The 16320-nt window shown below is 37.4% G+C and overlaps 2 protein-coding genes across 2 annotated transcripts; one reads left to right on the forward strand and one right to left on the reverse strand.

The window, feature by feature from the left end:
• Window positions 1–196: 196 nt before the first annotated feature.
• On the reverse strand, window positions 197–7163 carry tubgcp2 (tubulin, gamma complex associated protein 2). Its single transcript, XM_033984726.2, has 18 exons — window positions 7028–7163; window positions 6547–6698; window positions 6338–6466; window positions 6060–6236; window positions 5830–5989; window positions 5443–5650; window positions 5176–5375; window positions 4690–4879; window positions 4467–4612; window positions 4204–4384; window positions 3936–4116; window positions 3040–3212; window positions 2566–2694; window positions 2098–2218; window positions 1392–1535; window positions 1192–1305; window positions 593–756; window positions 197–521 (listed from the first exon to the last, which is right to left on the reverse strand). Exons 2-18 carry the CDS (start codon window positions 6694–6696, stop codon window positions 446–448), a joined length of 2643 nt encoding a protein of 880 aa, XP_033840617.1. The 5' UTR covers window positions 6697–6698; window positions 7028–7163; the 3' UTR covers window positions 197–445.
• Window positions 7164–7392: 229 nt separating this feature from the next.
• On the forward strand, window positions 7393–12098 carry kctd2 (potassium channel tetramerization domain containing 2). The gene is made up of 7 exons (XM_055229662.1): window positions 7393–7566; window positions 7656–8046; window positions 8221–8329; window positions 8425–8516; window positions 8634–8729; window positions 8959–9084; window positions 9596–12098. Exons 2-7 carry the CDS (start codon window positions 7693–7695, stop codon window positions 9623–9625), a joined length of 807 nt encoding a protein of 268 aa, XP_055085637.1. The 5' UTR covers window positions 7393–7566; window positions 7656–7692; the 3' UTR covers window positions 9626–12098.
• Window positions 12099–16320: the final 4222 nt, after the last annotated feature.

Below are 16320 nucleotides of genomic sequence, written 5' to 3' on the forward strand. Positions count from 1 at the left end.
GGGTTAAATTATTTATTAGTTAATATATTAGCTATTAGTATATAATAACTAATAATTTGTGTGTGTGTGTGTGTGTGTGTGTGTGTGTGTGTGTGTGTGTGTGTGTGTGTGTATGTATGTATGTATGTATATATATATATATATATATATATATATATATATACACACACATATACACACAAATCACTCACAAATTCAGATTCAGTCTTTTAATGAAACGCCATACAAACTTACGTAATCCTCTGTACAATAATTTACCCATAAAGAGCAAGAGAACAGAGTCAACATAGCAAATCAACTTTAAAATGTGTTCACAAAATCTTTTCAAACATACAATATAGTCTACATATTTTACACAATTCATTACCATGTCTTTTTTTGACGTAACATATTGTGGTTATTAAGACGGTAAATTGATGAAACACACAAGAGGATTTTCAACATGCTATGCTGCTGCCTTTTGACTGCGCTCCACAGCCATCCTTTCCAACCGTTCAGTGTAGAATCCATTGAAATCAAGTCTGTGGGATCAAATTTTTATTAGTCAAATCAATCTATTTTACAATATCCATGTAAGAATTAAATTACAAACCTGTAAATTATGCTGATCATGCTGTGTTCGCAGTCATTGGTGCTGTAGATGCTAAGTTTGTCCAATAGATCGAGCAGTAACAGGCTGAAGTTATTGTCAAACTTATTTATTGTTGCCTCAAAACTTGCATCAGACTGGAAGGTGTCGGCGTGTTCTGCTAAAAACTGAAAAGGGGGAAAAAAAGGATAAAAACGTTACTTTCAATTCAAATTCTGTTCAATTTTCACAACAATATGTAAGGCACATGCATAAACACACATGTAACATATACACATGCACATTTACAAACTCACGCTTCACACATACTACATACACAATTGTGTATTGTACACATACATTTTCTATTTGTATACGCATGCCAGTATATAAGAGACACCGTGAAAACATAGACACTCTGAGAAGCTATATAAGCTTATGGGGTGGGGTACTTTCAAATAATAACACATAGCTCCCTTTCATCATTTCATTGGAAGTTGTCACACTGATGTGTAACCATTGATTTTTAGTTTTCCAAGAATTTGTGCTTTTCAATGGAACCCTCTACATATATAGAGTTAGCAATACTATATTTCCTTGTTTTTATTTAATCATGCATTAACCTTGGTTGTGAGCTTTTTCTTTTCATCATCAGTATGTTCTCCCTGGGAGGCTGCACCGTCAATAGACCCTTGCTCCAAGGAGATGCGCTCCATCCTTTTGCTTTGAGTGAATCTCTACAATAGATTACAAGGTGAGAGACAGTGAGACAATGTAAAATGATATAGAAATATAAGCTATCTTTAAAGTGTATGTTACGAACCTGCATACAGTTTGTGAACATGACACAGACAGACATGAGTTTAGAAAAGATTCGCAGGAGCTCTGGGTTGGTCAACATGCAGTCCTTCAGGCAGTTGTCCAAGAAGCTGGTGTGATGGTGAAGAACGTCATCAATGTTTGACACCTTGAAATCAAAGACACAAAGTTCAAAGGTTTAGAACAGAGAATGATAGTACACAAAAAACTATACAGTAAAAGTATTTAATTTTGCATTCACTTTTATATATTTACATTTAAAGAATTTACTAAAATGAACAAATTGCTTTTAGTTGGCTTGATGATGTCAGCATCCCTGGTTGACAGCTGCAGATCACACAATTCCAGTGGCAGTAAAAATTGAAATTGCAATATGGCGTCTTGAAAATAAGCTGTTAAAGATAGTGGAAAGATGCACAAATCACTCCAAATACAACTTCGAGAAGGTAAATAAAGGGAAACAACTATAACATGATTTTGAGTATGAGGTCTGCTTTAACACATAGGAATACTATGTGTGGGCCATTCATAAATGAAAATTGTATTTGTTTTGTTTTTCACATAATACAACTATTATGTGCAATTTATCCTAACTGACCCTAAACAATCCAAGCCTTTTGCTTTAGCTGCTTTAACTCCCATTAAATAAATCACCAGTAACTCAAATGTTACAGAAAAGAACAAAAACATTTATAGAGGAAATAAATCACCGTTTTGAGATTCTTCTCCATCACGTGCCACGTTGGCTCCATCACCTCAAACATCATGTAGTACTGTATGTTCTGCACAAAGTTTAGCATTCGCTGACGGAGGGCAAACGACGCAGCAAACCTACATACAAAATAATTATTGGTTCAGTATGGCCCATAGATTATTGCAGCCTGAATCATACTTGCTGAATCATAACATTTATTTAATCATATTTATTACACCTTTTTGCAATAAAGAAAAAAAAGGGGGAAACATAGCCTCTTAATCCTCAACCAGTTCTTTTTGACCAGTTTAGTTATTTTATATGTTTATAACATATATAGCAAAAAGTACAATTTCTTTTAACAATATATTATTAAGTCTCTATATTAGACGTCTCTTTGTCTTTTCAATTAATGTGAAACACTGATAACACCAATGTGTATGTAAAAATACTATAAGGTGATTATTTATGTCACATGCCTTACCATTTACCACAATGAAGGGAATACTGCTTGAAGTCTTTGTTGCAGATCCAAACATTACAAAGCACCCTCTCCACGTGTTTACAGTAAAACATATGTCGAAACAGCATCTGGTATCTGGTCAAGGCTTTCCTATAAGATAATATCATGTACCACATGTATATTAGACATACATGCTTTTAGGGGTCATAAAATCTGAATGAATCAGAGTCTATAATAAGATCAGAAAACGTACTTGTCCCACACCGGAGAAATTGCACAATATAATGTACTGTAATAGTCAATGTGACAGACTGGAGACTGTAAACATTGTACACTGATATTTTCACATCGTTCTTAATAGTTCTGCAAGTACTTGGTGTTTAGTGCCTTGGAAAATTATAATTGACCTTCACCACTATACTATTGAACTATACTATACACATTGAACATTTCTGCAGTTGATAGTATTAAGTGTAAGTGCTGATGAAATCCAACCTGTTAATGATGAGTGAGAGCGGCCATTTCACAATATAATCGAATGAGAAAGCCTCCAGTCCACTTAGTGTTGTATCCGTTTGCTCTGCATTGTTAATGGCTTTCTCCTGCTTCGTCTCGATGGCCAGCACTCTCAGGAGCTGCGTGATGACGTCATTCGGCATTAAGTCGATCTGGAGGAAGAAGTGGGTAACAGAATGAATCACCAACTCTTAGCTCAATGATGGTTACAAAAGTACAATGCTTTATTCTTCCCTGACTCATATCAGTGGTCATAATGTTTGTATATTTAATTTACAGCAAACTGTGATGCACCATGTTATTTGAAACCAGCTAATTTTACAATTTACACAGGTCAGTTTATGCTTTAATCCATATTAAAACGTGTTCAATAAATGAAAGCAAACCCCATTAGGGCAAATTAAAAGGTAGGCAGTGTAACTCGTGGAGGGTTTGCTATCTGCACATCTCCATGGGGATGTTTTTGGCATTAAACTTATTTATGTAACATTTATTTTTAGTGGGTATTTTTATTGATCAAAAATACCTTAAAAATATGCATTTCTACAGTGAGTTGGGTAACATCTCCACAGATATGACCTGTACCTGCCCTGACCACAGCCTGGTGGCATTGCCTGCACATCTTCATGGAAATGGATGCCATTTGACGTCATATTGTGGAACATTGCAGCCAAATCCAAGCAGAAAAAAGTTACATAGGGCACCTTTATGAGGCATTTTTCCCACTTTCTTGACTTCTAATTATCGGTCTATTACTTGCCATCTAATCTAGAGTATCTTACAAACTTGATCCATAATGAAGAAACAATCTGTGTAATTGAAATCATAAAATCACATCCATTTATTTATTCAAGACTAAAACTTGTTCTACCAACCTTCAGATCATCTTTGAACGGGTCTGTGTTCGCAGTGCTCATCCTCAAAGCCAACTCCAGAAGAGCCTCAAGTCTCGGAGGAACAATGTCGTCCACAGGTTTCTTTAGCTCCTCCTCTGTGAGGTCCATAAAGTGCACAAAGAAGTCCCCTTTATCCATTAAGAAGTAGTGCTTGATTGACCTATAAAACAACAATGCAAACATAATTAAAAACATACTTCCTTCAGCAAACATTGTAAATGAAAAAAAGTAATTAAAATATATTTACCTAAGGCGTGATACCAGCTCCTTTTCTTCCATCAAGAAGTCTAGGAGTACCTTGCTGGCATAGTTAAAGGCCTTCTCTATCTGCTCTACATAGGCCCTCTCTTTGAGGGTATACAAAACCTCCTTTGCATCCGGACAGGTCACATCACGCCCACACTCTCGCACAACATTGAGGTACTTTCCTTTAAAATGTAGATATTTAGGACAGATATTCCAGGGTGTAATATTTGCTATTAACACGTATGCTTTAAGTTTTTTGATTACCTGTACTTAATATTTTGTCTGCCATTTTCTGTAAATATGAAGGTATTCGATGCTGTACAATTGTGTATCTCTGATCCCAGTATTTGTCATTGTAGTCTTCTTGGATTTTTTCTTTCTGCAGTTCATGCTCTTCAACCATAAATTCACTACAAGCACAATAATTACAACTCTTTATACACCCTTACCATTCTTGTCATTATTAATTATATAAAATCATATCTACCTGTATGGATCGTTGATAATGCCCCTGTAAATCCACTTCTCTAGTATCTCAAAGTATGGGACACTGGCTGCTTTGGTGAGATACAGACATAGTTCTTGAGCCTGACTGTCCCCAGTGTAGTTAAATGTCCTGTCGTGGAGCAGAGTTAATGTTGATCCACCCATGCACTCTCCTTTGTCCACAGAAGAGGCTAGAGAAAAAAAAAATTATATTAGCACAAGAATTTTGAAAAAACATAACAAAATAATGAGAATGTGTTTGTAAGTAATAGATAACACAGCTGTGGTGCTGCTACTATGTCTCATATTTATATTTTTGAATTTAGAATTAATGATACATTCCAAATAGAATTCCAAGTCATATTCCTGAGATTTTCTGTTATTTGAGGGGTTAATTTTTCAGTGCCCCCTAGTGGTTGCAAGTACAAATTGTAATATTCAAACAAAAACAGCCAATAGATACATGTTTTTGCATGTGTTGCCCTACCTATAGAGGCCAGTATCTCCATGGTTCTCATTGTAGGTTGGATGTAGAACCAGAGTTTCTGTAAAGAAAGTAGGCCCTGGCGCAAGAGGTGCTCCAACTGAGTGACCAGGATCAGGTACTCTTTCATCAGGGTCCTCATCGCTGCAGTCAGAGCATGATTCACTTGTCCATACTCAAACGATGACTTTTCTTCAATAAATCTATTCAAAAATACAGTTACAAAAATATCTATTCACACAAACATACTATCTTAGAGCATCGTCTTACCTTGTTACAGTTGAATAATAAGATGCCACGGGTAATATTCTGTTGACTAGCTCTTTGACAGACATGTCCAGAGTTGGATCTATAATAAAAGAGCGGTTTTGTCGTCCTAGGACAGGCTGAGCAGTGATGTCTCTGCCATCAACTCCACTCAGCACGAAGAGCAGATCTTCAACTAGGGCTTGTTCTTGAACTGCCAGAGGCAATGTTCCTGAAATGAAGTGTGGTGACATCAACAAAGATAAAACGACAGCGAAATAAAAAACTGTTGGTTCTGCAATGTCTACATTTCACCATAGCACTTACTTGTCAATAATATTTTAAGTTTCTGTCACAGTAAGATAAGCACACGTTACATCATTACCAAAATAGAATTGAAAGAAAACCTACCTACTGCTACAGGTGGCTCTCCTGTGGAGGTGGTGCCTGTAATGAAATCTCCAATCAGAGCAGGACGATCATAAACCCAGTTAGGAAAAACAGGATTGGGCTGCGTGGGATTCTTTTTGTTGTGCCTGTCTCTGAGCATTTTCCGTGTTACTTCAGCAGGCTGTAGAAGTCCATTGAGAATTCTTTTATAATAGAAATGCTGCAGAACACTTAACAGGTGTCTTTCTTACCATTGGAGCATTAGCGCTGGCCGTGACATTACCAAGTTTTTTCCGCAGCTCATCAAGCTCCTGCATAGACATCTTTGTGCTGGTCTGAGGTAACGTGAAACTGGTGGTTGTGGTGGAAGTTGTGTTTGCAGAGGACTCTGCTCTGTCTTTGGCATTCTGCTGCAGGGACTGAAGTGTCTATGATAATAATAAATAATACAATGTCATGACATTGTATTATTATACAATGTCATGACATCACAATAAAAATAATTAATAGCAAAATGTGCAAAACAAACCTCTTTGTCCTCTGACAGCTTAGAAAGGAGATAGACCAGAGGGTCAAGATTGCGAACATTTTTTGATTTGAGCTCTTCATATTTTTTCAGAAAGTCTTCAGGTGTTTTAGAAAATTCTGCCAGCTTAACCTGCATAAAACAAATATATATTTATATTATCCATCCTTTATCATTCTAACCAGATTGTGATAGATCTATACTATACTTACCTTGGCACTGTGAGCAGAGACTGTGGTGGTGACATAGGGAGTCCTGTGCTTCTGCAGTAAGTCACTATAGCCCTCTGCTCCATCACCACCGCGGACATGCAGCAAGTTGAGCAGCTCACTCACGTCATGGTGAATCCTGAATTCACTCATAGCTATGGTGGCAAAAATATAGAGGTAGCAGCAATAAAATGAAAAACTGCATCTGCGCTGCATATAACACTGTAATAAACTCTATGTAAAATCAAAGTTGCACGAACGTTACAAAGCGCACTTATAGGCTTACACCAAAGGCTTACACCAAAGGCTTCATCTACACAGCATCATCCACTCCAATGGATGATGCTAAAACTACAGCTGACGATCGGAAGCTAACTAGCATGATCGCCAGCTCAATGTAAAAAGTATGGAGAAATTAAGCTATCGGGGGAAGGCTACTTAGATTACGCCACTGCCATCTTAAATCAAGACAACATTTGCTTACCTGACAAATGTTTTCACTCACAAATACAGCACCTTGCACCGACACAGCCACACCACAGAATCAAAAACAAGCTTGGCCACCGCGCCAGCGCTGAAAATCTTCTTCTATAAAAGTGGAGCTGTCACTGCCGAGACACTATGGTGCCCTCCTCAGACGAGGTAAAATCATGGATAAATTATTATATTCTTTAATTTGACACAATGTTTATATGAATGATTGCTTTTATATTATATGTTATATATAGGCAATACACTTTTTAGGTTCAACGTGCATTAGTGATTTCGTTGAGTTTTTCCATTTTTTTTTATTTTAGAGTTCACTTTGTGCTCTTATTTTGAAGAGCTATGACATAGCGGAAGTAAACATTAATCACGTTACAACCCGGAAGAATTGCCTTTCTCTGATTAACGTTTGAATAGACAAGAATGGGCAATTTATCTTTAAAATAAACGGGTAAACACGATGTTGCCTACCTCGTAGAGACTCATTAGTTATATTTCTGTCCAAGTATTTGGGGTAAAAGGCGAAGGCAGTCGACTGTGAGTAGCAACGCCCTGATGCCAGCCTCCCGTCCGCGAAAAATACCCTCGTTCTGTTTACAAATCTGATATAAATTGTTTCCCAGCAGCGAATCGTTAGCTAATCGCATTTTACACGAAGGAAACATGGCTGAGTTGCATGTAGTGGAACCGAGTGCCACAGCGACCATAGAGCAGAACGAGCACCGGGACGTCAGGGGCTCTATGCGCTTGGCTTCGCCCACATTGATGGTTCCCCAGCGGACGAGCCAGCTCAGCCCCGGGGTGTCCAGCAGCAGCAGTGGCCGTTCCGTATTCGGATTCCCGGTAAAAAGCAACCCCAGCTCACCGTCTGAACCCGCGGAAAAGCCAGGATCCCGCTGGGTTCGCCTCAATGTTGGTGGTACATACTTTATTACGACCAAGCAAACGCTGTGCAGAGACCCCAAGTCATTTCTTTATCGACTGTGTCAAGATGATCCTGATCTGGACTCTGACAAAGTAAGTATTGGTCACATTTGTTTTATCTAACCTAAATAGTACCATTAGTCTTAATATTTGAGACCTTTTTATCTTCAGTTTTATTTGTGCTTTCAGTACTGTTACTGTTGTTACAAATATACATACATACTTTTACTTCCCCTACTTTACAATTTATGCAATCTTTTTCTGCAGGATGAGACAGGCGCTTACCTGATTGACAGAGATCCCACATATTTTGGACCCATACTAAATTATCTTCGACATGGGAAGTTGATTATGGACAAAAATTTGGCAGAAGAAGGTAATGCAATTTACTAAATTGCAATGTCTGCAGACAGTTACATTTACGTCTTATATCATGCAGGATATGATGTGATTCTCTTAATACTGTTATAGGTGTTCTAGAGGAAGCAGAATTTTATAACATAGCCTCTCTGGTGAGGATGGTTAAGGAGAGGATACGTGACAACGAGAATCGGACATCTCAGGTAACCAAAAATCTACTAACTACACAACAAAACACATACTTCATTATTCTAGTGTAAATAATGAATGCCTTGGTCCCTCCAAAATATAACACTGTGTGCTTTGCCGGTGTCCCCCAGGGCCCTGTGAAGCATGTTTATCGAGTGCTGCAGTGCCAAGAGGAGGAACTCACACAGATGGTCTCCACCATGTCGGACGGCTGGAAGTTTGAGCAGGTGCGCAGAACCAAGCCTTTTAATGATGTCATCCTGTTTATTTCTTTGGTTTTGAAAACATATTTTGTTTTGTCTTTACTAACTTAAATTTAACTGTATTTTTTCCCTACTCAGTCCTTGTATTCCTTTTACATTTTTACATGTTCTGCCTTTATAGCTCCATTTTTACCTTTTAATGCTTCCTTGATAATGTGTTACTTCTGTACTTGCTGTCTGTCTGCTCCCTCAGCTTATAAGCATTGGCTCCTCCTATAACTATGGCAACGAGGACCAGGCAGAGTTTTTATGTGTAGTTTCCAGGGAACTCAACAACTCCACCAACGGCATTGTCATTGAGCCCACTGAGAAGGCCAAGGTAAGAATCCTTTCCCTTATCAAAAACTTTGAAGTAAAAACAGGCGCTTCAACATTCAACACACATTCCTTGTTTTCAAATTGTTTTATTCTCAGTTTCTCCCTGTACACAAAACAAATTACAAATGCAGGAAAATTGCTGTTATAAACAAATTAAATACAGGTATGAAACAACAGTCAAGGAAAAAAACAAACAAAAATGTAAATCATATCCTAAATACAAACACAATACAAATGTCAAAAGAAACTTGGTGCACTACGCAGAGCCAGTCACTGTTTCGAGTCCATGTTCAGGGCAGGTTCAGGTGTCTTTATTGTTACTTGTAAATATTACTCTACCTTTAACTTTAATCAAAAGTGCATGAATAAATCACTCTCAGGTTTAGTGTTTAATTTGTTATTCTTCATAGCAGTTGTACAGAAATGCAGAAATCACATGGAGAGCTAGTTCTTGCTAACTTGGCATACATATTTTAAGATTAAATTATTTACTTCTTTTGTTTCTCATTCAGATCCTTCAAGAACGTGGCTCGCGGATGTAAAGAGACCAGACCCTGAGCTAAATAACACTTTATCAACACAACAACATCATGGACATCTTCTCAATGAGTTTACTTACCCCCTTCAATTACCACCCTCATTGTCAACACCATCCCTGCCCTTCTCTGGTGTGCCTTTCCACAGCGGGATGCAACACAAACCATTACCTGTGTATGGTTAGCTGTGAGGACCACTCCGGAGGGACTTTCAAGCAGGTGGAGCAGTTTTTCTTGTTGCAGCTTTTACGGTCAGTGTCCTTGGCAAATCCAGGCTACGGTGCTAGATGGTAGCCCCTTTGTTTGTGTCAGTGGAAGCACACACACAGAGCTACTATTATCATTATTCGTATCATTATTATTATCACTGCACTTTGAACTGAATGGATGCCTTTCTCATATGTTTGGCAATGATAACTTAGCAGACTTCTCCTCAGGATTTAAATGGACATTAAGGAATGAAGACAACTCTACTGACTGAGCCGTTTTGTGTTTCGAATTGAATTATGGGATGAGCAGTAGATGTTAAAATGTCACAGTTTTAGCACTGTCTGTGTTCACAATACATCCCTGGCTTGGTTCAATTCCTGTTAAAAATCTGGAAAAAATATTACAGTTTATTCAGTTGGGACTCTTTTTATCAAGATGTGCAAGAAATAATTGTTTTCATCTCTCACAATTGTAATGTTAAACACAACTTAAAACAACTGACACAACACAAAAAGACAAAAACCTGTGTACAATTTGTCAAGGCATGCGAGGATTCTATATAAATCTATATAGACAATGGAATTATATGAAAAAAATGAATGCAAAGGTGTTTGTTGATTTCTGTATCATAGTCATATTATAACATATAATGGTGAGGAAGTTTATTTAAGACGTTCAATATCGGTTTCCTAATTGTTTCCCATGTGGTGATAAGGTTATGTATGCAGTGCCTCTGCTTTTCAAAATGTCAACATGATCTGCATGTTTCTAAAGTGACATCCCAAAAATCATGTAAAGTGCACATGACAGGTTTCCATCTTTTTCTAATTATTACCTCAGTTGGTGGGATAGTACCTTTGTTTGTAGGTTATAAGGTTAATGTACACTTTATTGTTCCTGTAGTGAAATTTGTCCTCTGCATCACCCATCTTGAGTTAAGCTTGGTCACGACTACCATAGCTGAAGGACTTTATCTTCATTTCCTTCAACCGGTGAAGTGGCATTTTGTGAAGAAAAGTTGAAAAAAGTGGAAAATTACTGGGAGCAGAGTTTTAAAAAGGATCTATGCCATCAATACAGAAACTCCCATCTAAAATGCACAGACAATTTACACAAAAGGAAGCCATTTTTCCTGAAAACTAATAATTTCGATTGTATAAATTGGCCTTTGTATGCTAAGTAATGATGACAATGACCAATAATAATGACAATAATGTGTGTCCAAAATTGTCAAAGTAGTGAAAGGAGAAATGACTAGTCTAACCTGTCATATGCACTTTAATGCCCCTGTTTGGCTCTGTGCATTCTAGCTAGCTCACTGTGTCTCAGACCTTATGCTGATATTTATTAAAAGCGTAAACTATAAAATAAACAACCAGTTAAAATTAAAATAAAGACTATCTGATTGTTTTTAAATCTATAATGCTTCAATTTGTTGTTTTAATTTTTATCATGCCTCAAAATTAGCATTAGCTTTCTCCCTTTCCACTGCCTTGTCTTTAAATATTTCTTCATTTTAGTGTGACTCGGCAAAAAACCCAGATAGAGATAAAATTGGACAGGAAGTAGTGACACTAACAGTGAGGTTGTGCTGTTGTGCACAGAGCCAATTGCCATTTTTTATAACTTAAAATTATAAATGGAAATGTTACAGTTCACTGTTGGTCCAGGGATGCTGCCTGACTGTGCAGTTCGTTTGCAGCCTCAAAACCTGAAAAGCACTTGTTCTCCCTGGTCTTGTGCTAATCTGCGAGTAACATCCTCCTTTTTACATTATGTTCAAAACATTTTGCAGCACTTGTAGCAACATAACTATAAACTAAACTGTGCTCCTCATGCATAAGCTAAAATATATCTAAAATAAGTCACTAAAGTTAAGTTTTTCAAGGCTAAAGCAAGCATAAACTCTGTTTCTTTTTTCTGCCATCAGACATTTCTTGTTGTGAAAGACATTACTTTGCTTTTTATTGCACATTACATTACATTTATAGCAACATTAATACATGTTTTTCCACCATTATAATCTATACATGCAAAAACCTAAACCAATCAGCAGCAATAGGCATTTTTACCATCTTTTGTGTATCATTGCTTATAATGTTGTTCTAAATGTAATAACTTTTAGCTCTACTCATACATATCATTGTGTACACTTGACTGTGGCAGTAGAAATCTGTGCTCCAGAAATCAAGAGAGGAGCTTGTAATCTTTATGTGATATCATATACATACACTAGCATTGAGCACTTGGGTAAACCATTGTTTGTATTTTTTTTAAAAAGTCACATTATTTAAGCATGAACAAAATTACTACTAACCCTTAGCTTTGCTGTTGTCATGCTCCCAGTTTCAGTCCTATACTTAGTTTTTTGATGTTTTTGCCTTTTTACTAGTCATTTTTAAAAGAGGAACTTTTCCCCCTTGTCTTTGGGCCTTCAATGCACCTTTTTCCCTGCATCTCTGTCCAGTGTTGTGCCTTTTGAGCGGTGTTGTGCACAGTTTGTCTCCCCATATAATTTGGTGCCTCTTTACACAAGGGGCCATCAAAAGGTGTATAAAATCACCAATATCATGTTAACTACATCAGGCCAAATCAGTTGCAGATCTTAATTATTTTATCATTCACTTAACAAAAATCTTCCATGTGCCAATACGTTTTTGACTGAACTTGACAGATAAATTATTTGAGATTTCAATGATCTTAGTAATAATTCTAGTTTTCAGCCATGCTTTAGTATATCTTCTTGAGTTGCATGTTTGTCATTGCTATTTTAATATTGACTTTCAAAGCACTTATTGTGAATCCCATTTCTAAACTTTATAGTGATGACAAAAAAAATCCAACCCTGTGTGTGAACTTTTTAGTTGACAAAAATGTGCAGTTATTAACCAACCTGCAAAAATCTCCTTTTTGGCACGTGAAAAACATGAGAGCATGCATTGTTCAACCGATTATGGCATTTCGTACTGGAATCTGTCAGACTTCGGTGTTAGTAAAGCCAAATTAATGTGATGCATGGTGGGAAAGGGGAGGCATGGCTCTGTGGTAGGTGTAGATTTTAATGTGATGGTCTACAACTATTCTTCAATCACAAGGTCCGTGTTGTTTTGTAGCTTGAAAATGGCTGAGTATACCATTTCAGATCCCCTAAACTTGTTTATTTTTAAGCGTTAACCCACTAAAAGATTTTGGATCCATGGATCATTTTGACAGTTACTCTACACACCTGCATGCGTTTGTGGACATGCACACTTCTAGTACACTCATTTAGATGTATTGAAAGTAATGTCATTATTAACAGTTGCTTTGTCTTCATTTATCAACAGTATTGATGTCAAATGTGAATATTGTTAATGAAGATTGTGGAGAAATGTTCGGAAGCTGACCAGAAAAAAACAACAAAACATTTTGTCTAATTGTTCGTTCATTTTTATTTATTTTATATTGTTTGAATTTGTCTACCAACATTCTTTCTTTACATGTAACAACTTTAACAGAACTCATGTCTGGTTTTTATTCATAAAGTGTGTCTGTGTTTAAAATGTTGTTGGGTATCTTTTTTTGCTTCACAGTAGCAGCAGCAGTCACTTATGTAAACTCATTTGTTTAAGTACAGTTTAATTAATCAGCCATTGGTATGTTTTTCTCAGTAGTACACAGGTCTTTTCTTTGTATGACATTATTCTAATACTTCACATGCAGCCATAACTTTAAAAGAGCACTGTGTAACTTTTCTAGTGGAGGGTCTGCTCCATAATTGTCTCCAAGAAATGTTTTGCCTGGAAGGTTCTTCAGTGTTACATTAGATGTATTTATCTCCAAGGACATAAGCAGATGTTGCTACCAGGCCAAGTTAAAGGTCAGATCTAGATGATAGCCTGGTTACAGTAAAAATGCATTTAAGCATGAAGTATGATTTTGGAGCAATAAAAACTAAAGCAATTGAGTAAATGTAAGATCAAATGTAAGACCCCATGTTGTGGATCCAGGCAAAACAATAACATCTCCATGCAGACACAAAGCCCTGTTTCAAAAAGCAGGTTTTGTCCAAACTCAGAGTTTGTTAACCCCGATAAGAGCTCAACTCAGTTTCCAGTTTCACAGAGAGAGGGAACCTAAACCCTGAGTCAGTCACCATGGTAACTCACTCTGTGAACCTAAGCGCAGATTTTATGGCAGGTTTGGCCTGTTTCTGAGGTGATGCATGGAGTTTGTGTGCCATAGCTGAAGAATCTTGGTTGAGTTTGAAGACATCTCCTCGTCTTCTCGTGCAGTCTTTAGCTGGTCTCCCTTGGCTCACTCTCTTGGCTCAATTTTTTCATCATAAGTAAAACATAATACGTAGAAGAAATGTATGAGACACAGTGCAGTTCCACAATGTGAGTGATTGTATATGATTGTCACTTATTATCATTTAAATCACAGATTTACATATGACACACAAAACGAGAAGTTAATGTCAAAAATAGAATCTTTATGAGTGAACTCAAAGTTTTGTCCTCTGTTCGTTTGTTTCACAAGGCAGAGGACCCAAGTGACTCTTCTGGCTTCTTTGAAGCCAATGTCCTGCTCTGTGAGTTGATGATTTCAACTTCAAGCTTGGTCCTTGGAGATAACTCACTTTTGAGGGTCATAAAAATAGCAAAATCGTGTTGTTTATTCTAATTGTTTTGTAGGGTTTGTAAATTTGGGGATGCAGTTTCCCTGTGTTGAAGATCTCCACAAGTCCGGCAGGTAAGTGGGGCAGTTTATGGAATTTAATTCATGTACACTTTTAAAATGTGATCTATTTAGGATACATTTAAAAACTCAATGAGCTACACAGTCCTCAACATCTTAGATTAGTTAAAAATGGTAATTAGCAAATTTTGAAATGAAATATTAAAATCGTAATTTTAAACTTTAATAAAAGTTCAGCGTTGCAATGGTGAACACTCTTTCTAGGATCCAATGAGAAAATCTTGTGTCCTCTGCTAAACTCAGTGTACACTATCTCTGAGTTTTCTAACTCTACTCCAAACCTGTTTAGTAAAACTGAAAACTCTTGAGTTGTCTGTCTCAGGGAAGATTAACTCTTAAACTCAAGTTTTATTGAACCTCCTTTGTGAAACGGGGCCAAGAAGTAGACCCTCCACCAGAAAGTGTTACAGTGTTCTTTGTAGCAAAAGTAGTAGGGAAATGTAAAATATTGTCTTAAGGCTTTACTAATGACAGATGCAAACAGAAAGTCAATAAAAGATTAATGATTAGTACTTATCTTGAACAAACCCATCAAAATTGGTAAATAGTCCTATAAGGCACGTCACTTGGCCCTTTTTACTGGGGCACATGTGCATATGTACAGTTTATAGGTTACAGATCTGTGATGTGTGTGACCTTGATCAGTGTGGGTCAAACACACGGGGCTTTATTCTGGAAAGTCAACACAATAAGCATCTCCTGAATCTATGGAGCCAATTCATACGAACGTTCTTTAAGCAGTAAAGTGCATTTAATAAAGTCACCACACAATAAAATATCTTGCTGTTGTATCCATCATTGCTGCAGAAAACACTATTATTGTGTGAATCAGCCCTTAATGATCAGCCTATAACAAATGATTCACTTGGCCTTCATTATTCACGTTTTTGAGTGACTGTTGACAAACACTTCTGAATGCTTTTCTTTTGTAGAAGCATTTATTTTTATTAAAATACTGAGAGCATATAGTTCCTTTATATTATAAGTTATAGGTTCCTCACCTGGATTCGTCCAGGGGCGGCTCCGAGATGATCCACACTGCCAGTCCCACACTCTTAAAAGCGTTTGCACTGTTTCCGGTGTGTGTGTATGCTGTTTCAAATGAGTCCTAACTGTGACCCGAGAAGGTGTATGACTTAAGTCCTACGGAACAGCACAGAGCAGGAGAGAAGCTGGCGACAGCACCATGTGCGCTCTGAATGCTGAATCTTTACCAGCGTATAGTGAAAAATCAAAGGGCGTGGGAAACGTTTCGAGCCCGTGAAGATGTTCTACAAATCACAATGGTTTGGCCTTTTTTCAGTTGTTTAAAGTCTGCCTCATATTCGTAGTTTGATGCATAAATTATTAAGATAGAAACGCCGCGTGGATTCAGTAGCGCCAAGTGCCGCGGCGATGTTTCTCACTATATTTCAGTTGGATCAAAAGGCACATAAAACGTGAGGCCAGGTGCGCTGACAGATGTTTGAGGCTTAAGTTTTGTCAAGACTCTGGAGGGTCTTTGAGGCTGCGACTCACAAATAGGGGGCGCTCAGGCCGTTAATAAAATATCCTATAGTTGCAGTTCTACTAATGATAAAGTAGGTAAAAGCCTATCCTAGCGAGATAATTCTCAGTTAGGCTGCTACATGCATTTATTCATGTAAAATCCTCCAGCTTACAGAAAATGACATGTTTGAATGACGCCTGAAGCACCTCTTGACTTGGCTGCGTTTGTCTGAGCTGTAATAGGGCAGGGGAGCGGGAGGCCG

Source organism: Periophthalmus magnuspinnatus, chromosome 19 (genome assembly GCF_009829125.3).
Source record: "Periophthalmus magnuspinnatus isolate fPerMag1 chromosome 19, fPerMag1.2.pri, whole genome shotgun sequence".
NCBI lineage: Eukaryota > Metazoa > Chordata > Actinopteri > Gobiiformes > Gobiidae > Periophthalmus > Periophthalmus magnuspinnatus.

What these genes read in the sequence shown, in the direction of transcription:
- tubgcp2 (XM_033984726.2), bottom strand. Translation starts at nt 6,696, where the DNA reads ATGAGTGAATTCAGGATTCACCATGACGTGAGTGAGCTGCTCAACTTG. An exon ending in TATTATTCAACTGTAACAAG is followed by an intron (nt 5,376 to 5,442) that starts GTAAGACGATGC and finishes ATTTTTGAATAG; the next exon opens with ATTTATTGAAGAAAAGTCAT. An exon ending in TCCCTTCATTGTGGTAAATG is followed by an intron (nt 2,219 to 2,565) that starts GTAAGGCATGTG and finishes TTTTGTATGTAG; the next exon opens with GTTTGCTGCGTCGTTTGCCC.
- kctd2 (XM_055229662.1), top strand. Translation starts at nt 7,693, where the DNA reads ATGGCTGAGTTGCATGTAGTGGAACCGAGTGCCACAGCGACCATAGAG. An exon ending in ACGAGAATCGGACATCTCAG is followed by an intron (nt 8,517 to 8,633) that starts GTAACCAAAAAT and finishes GGTGTCCCCCAG; the next exon opens with GGCCCTGTGAAGCATGTTTA. An exon ending in ACGGCTGGAAGTTTGAGCAG is followed by an intron (nt 8,730 to 8,958) that starts GTGCGCAGAACC and finishes CTGCTCCCTCAG; the next exon opens with CTTATAAGCATTGGCTCCTC.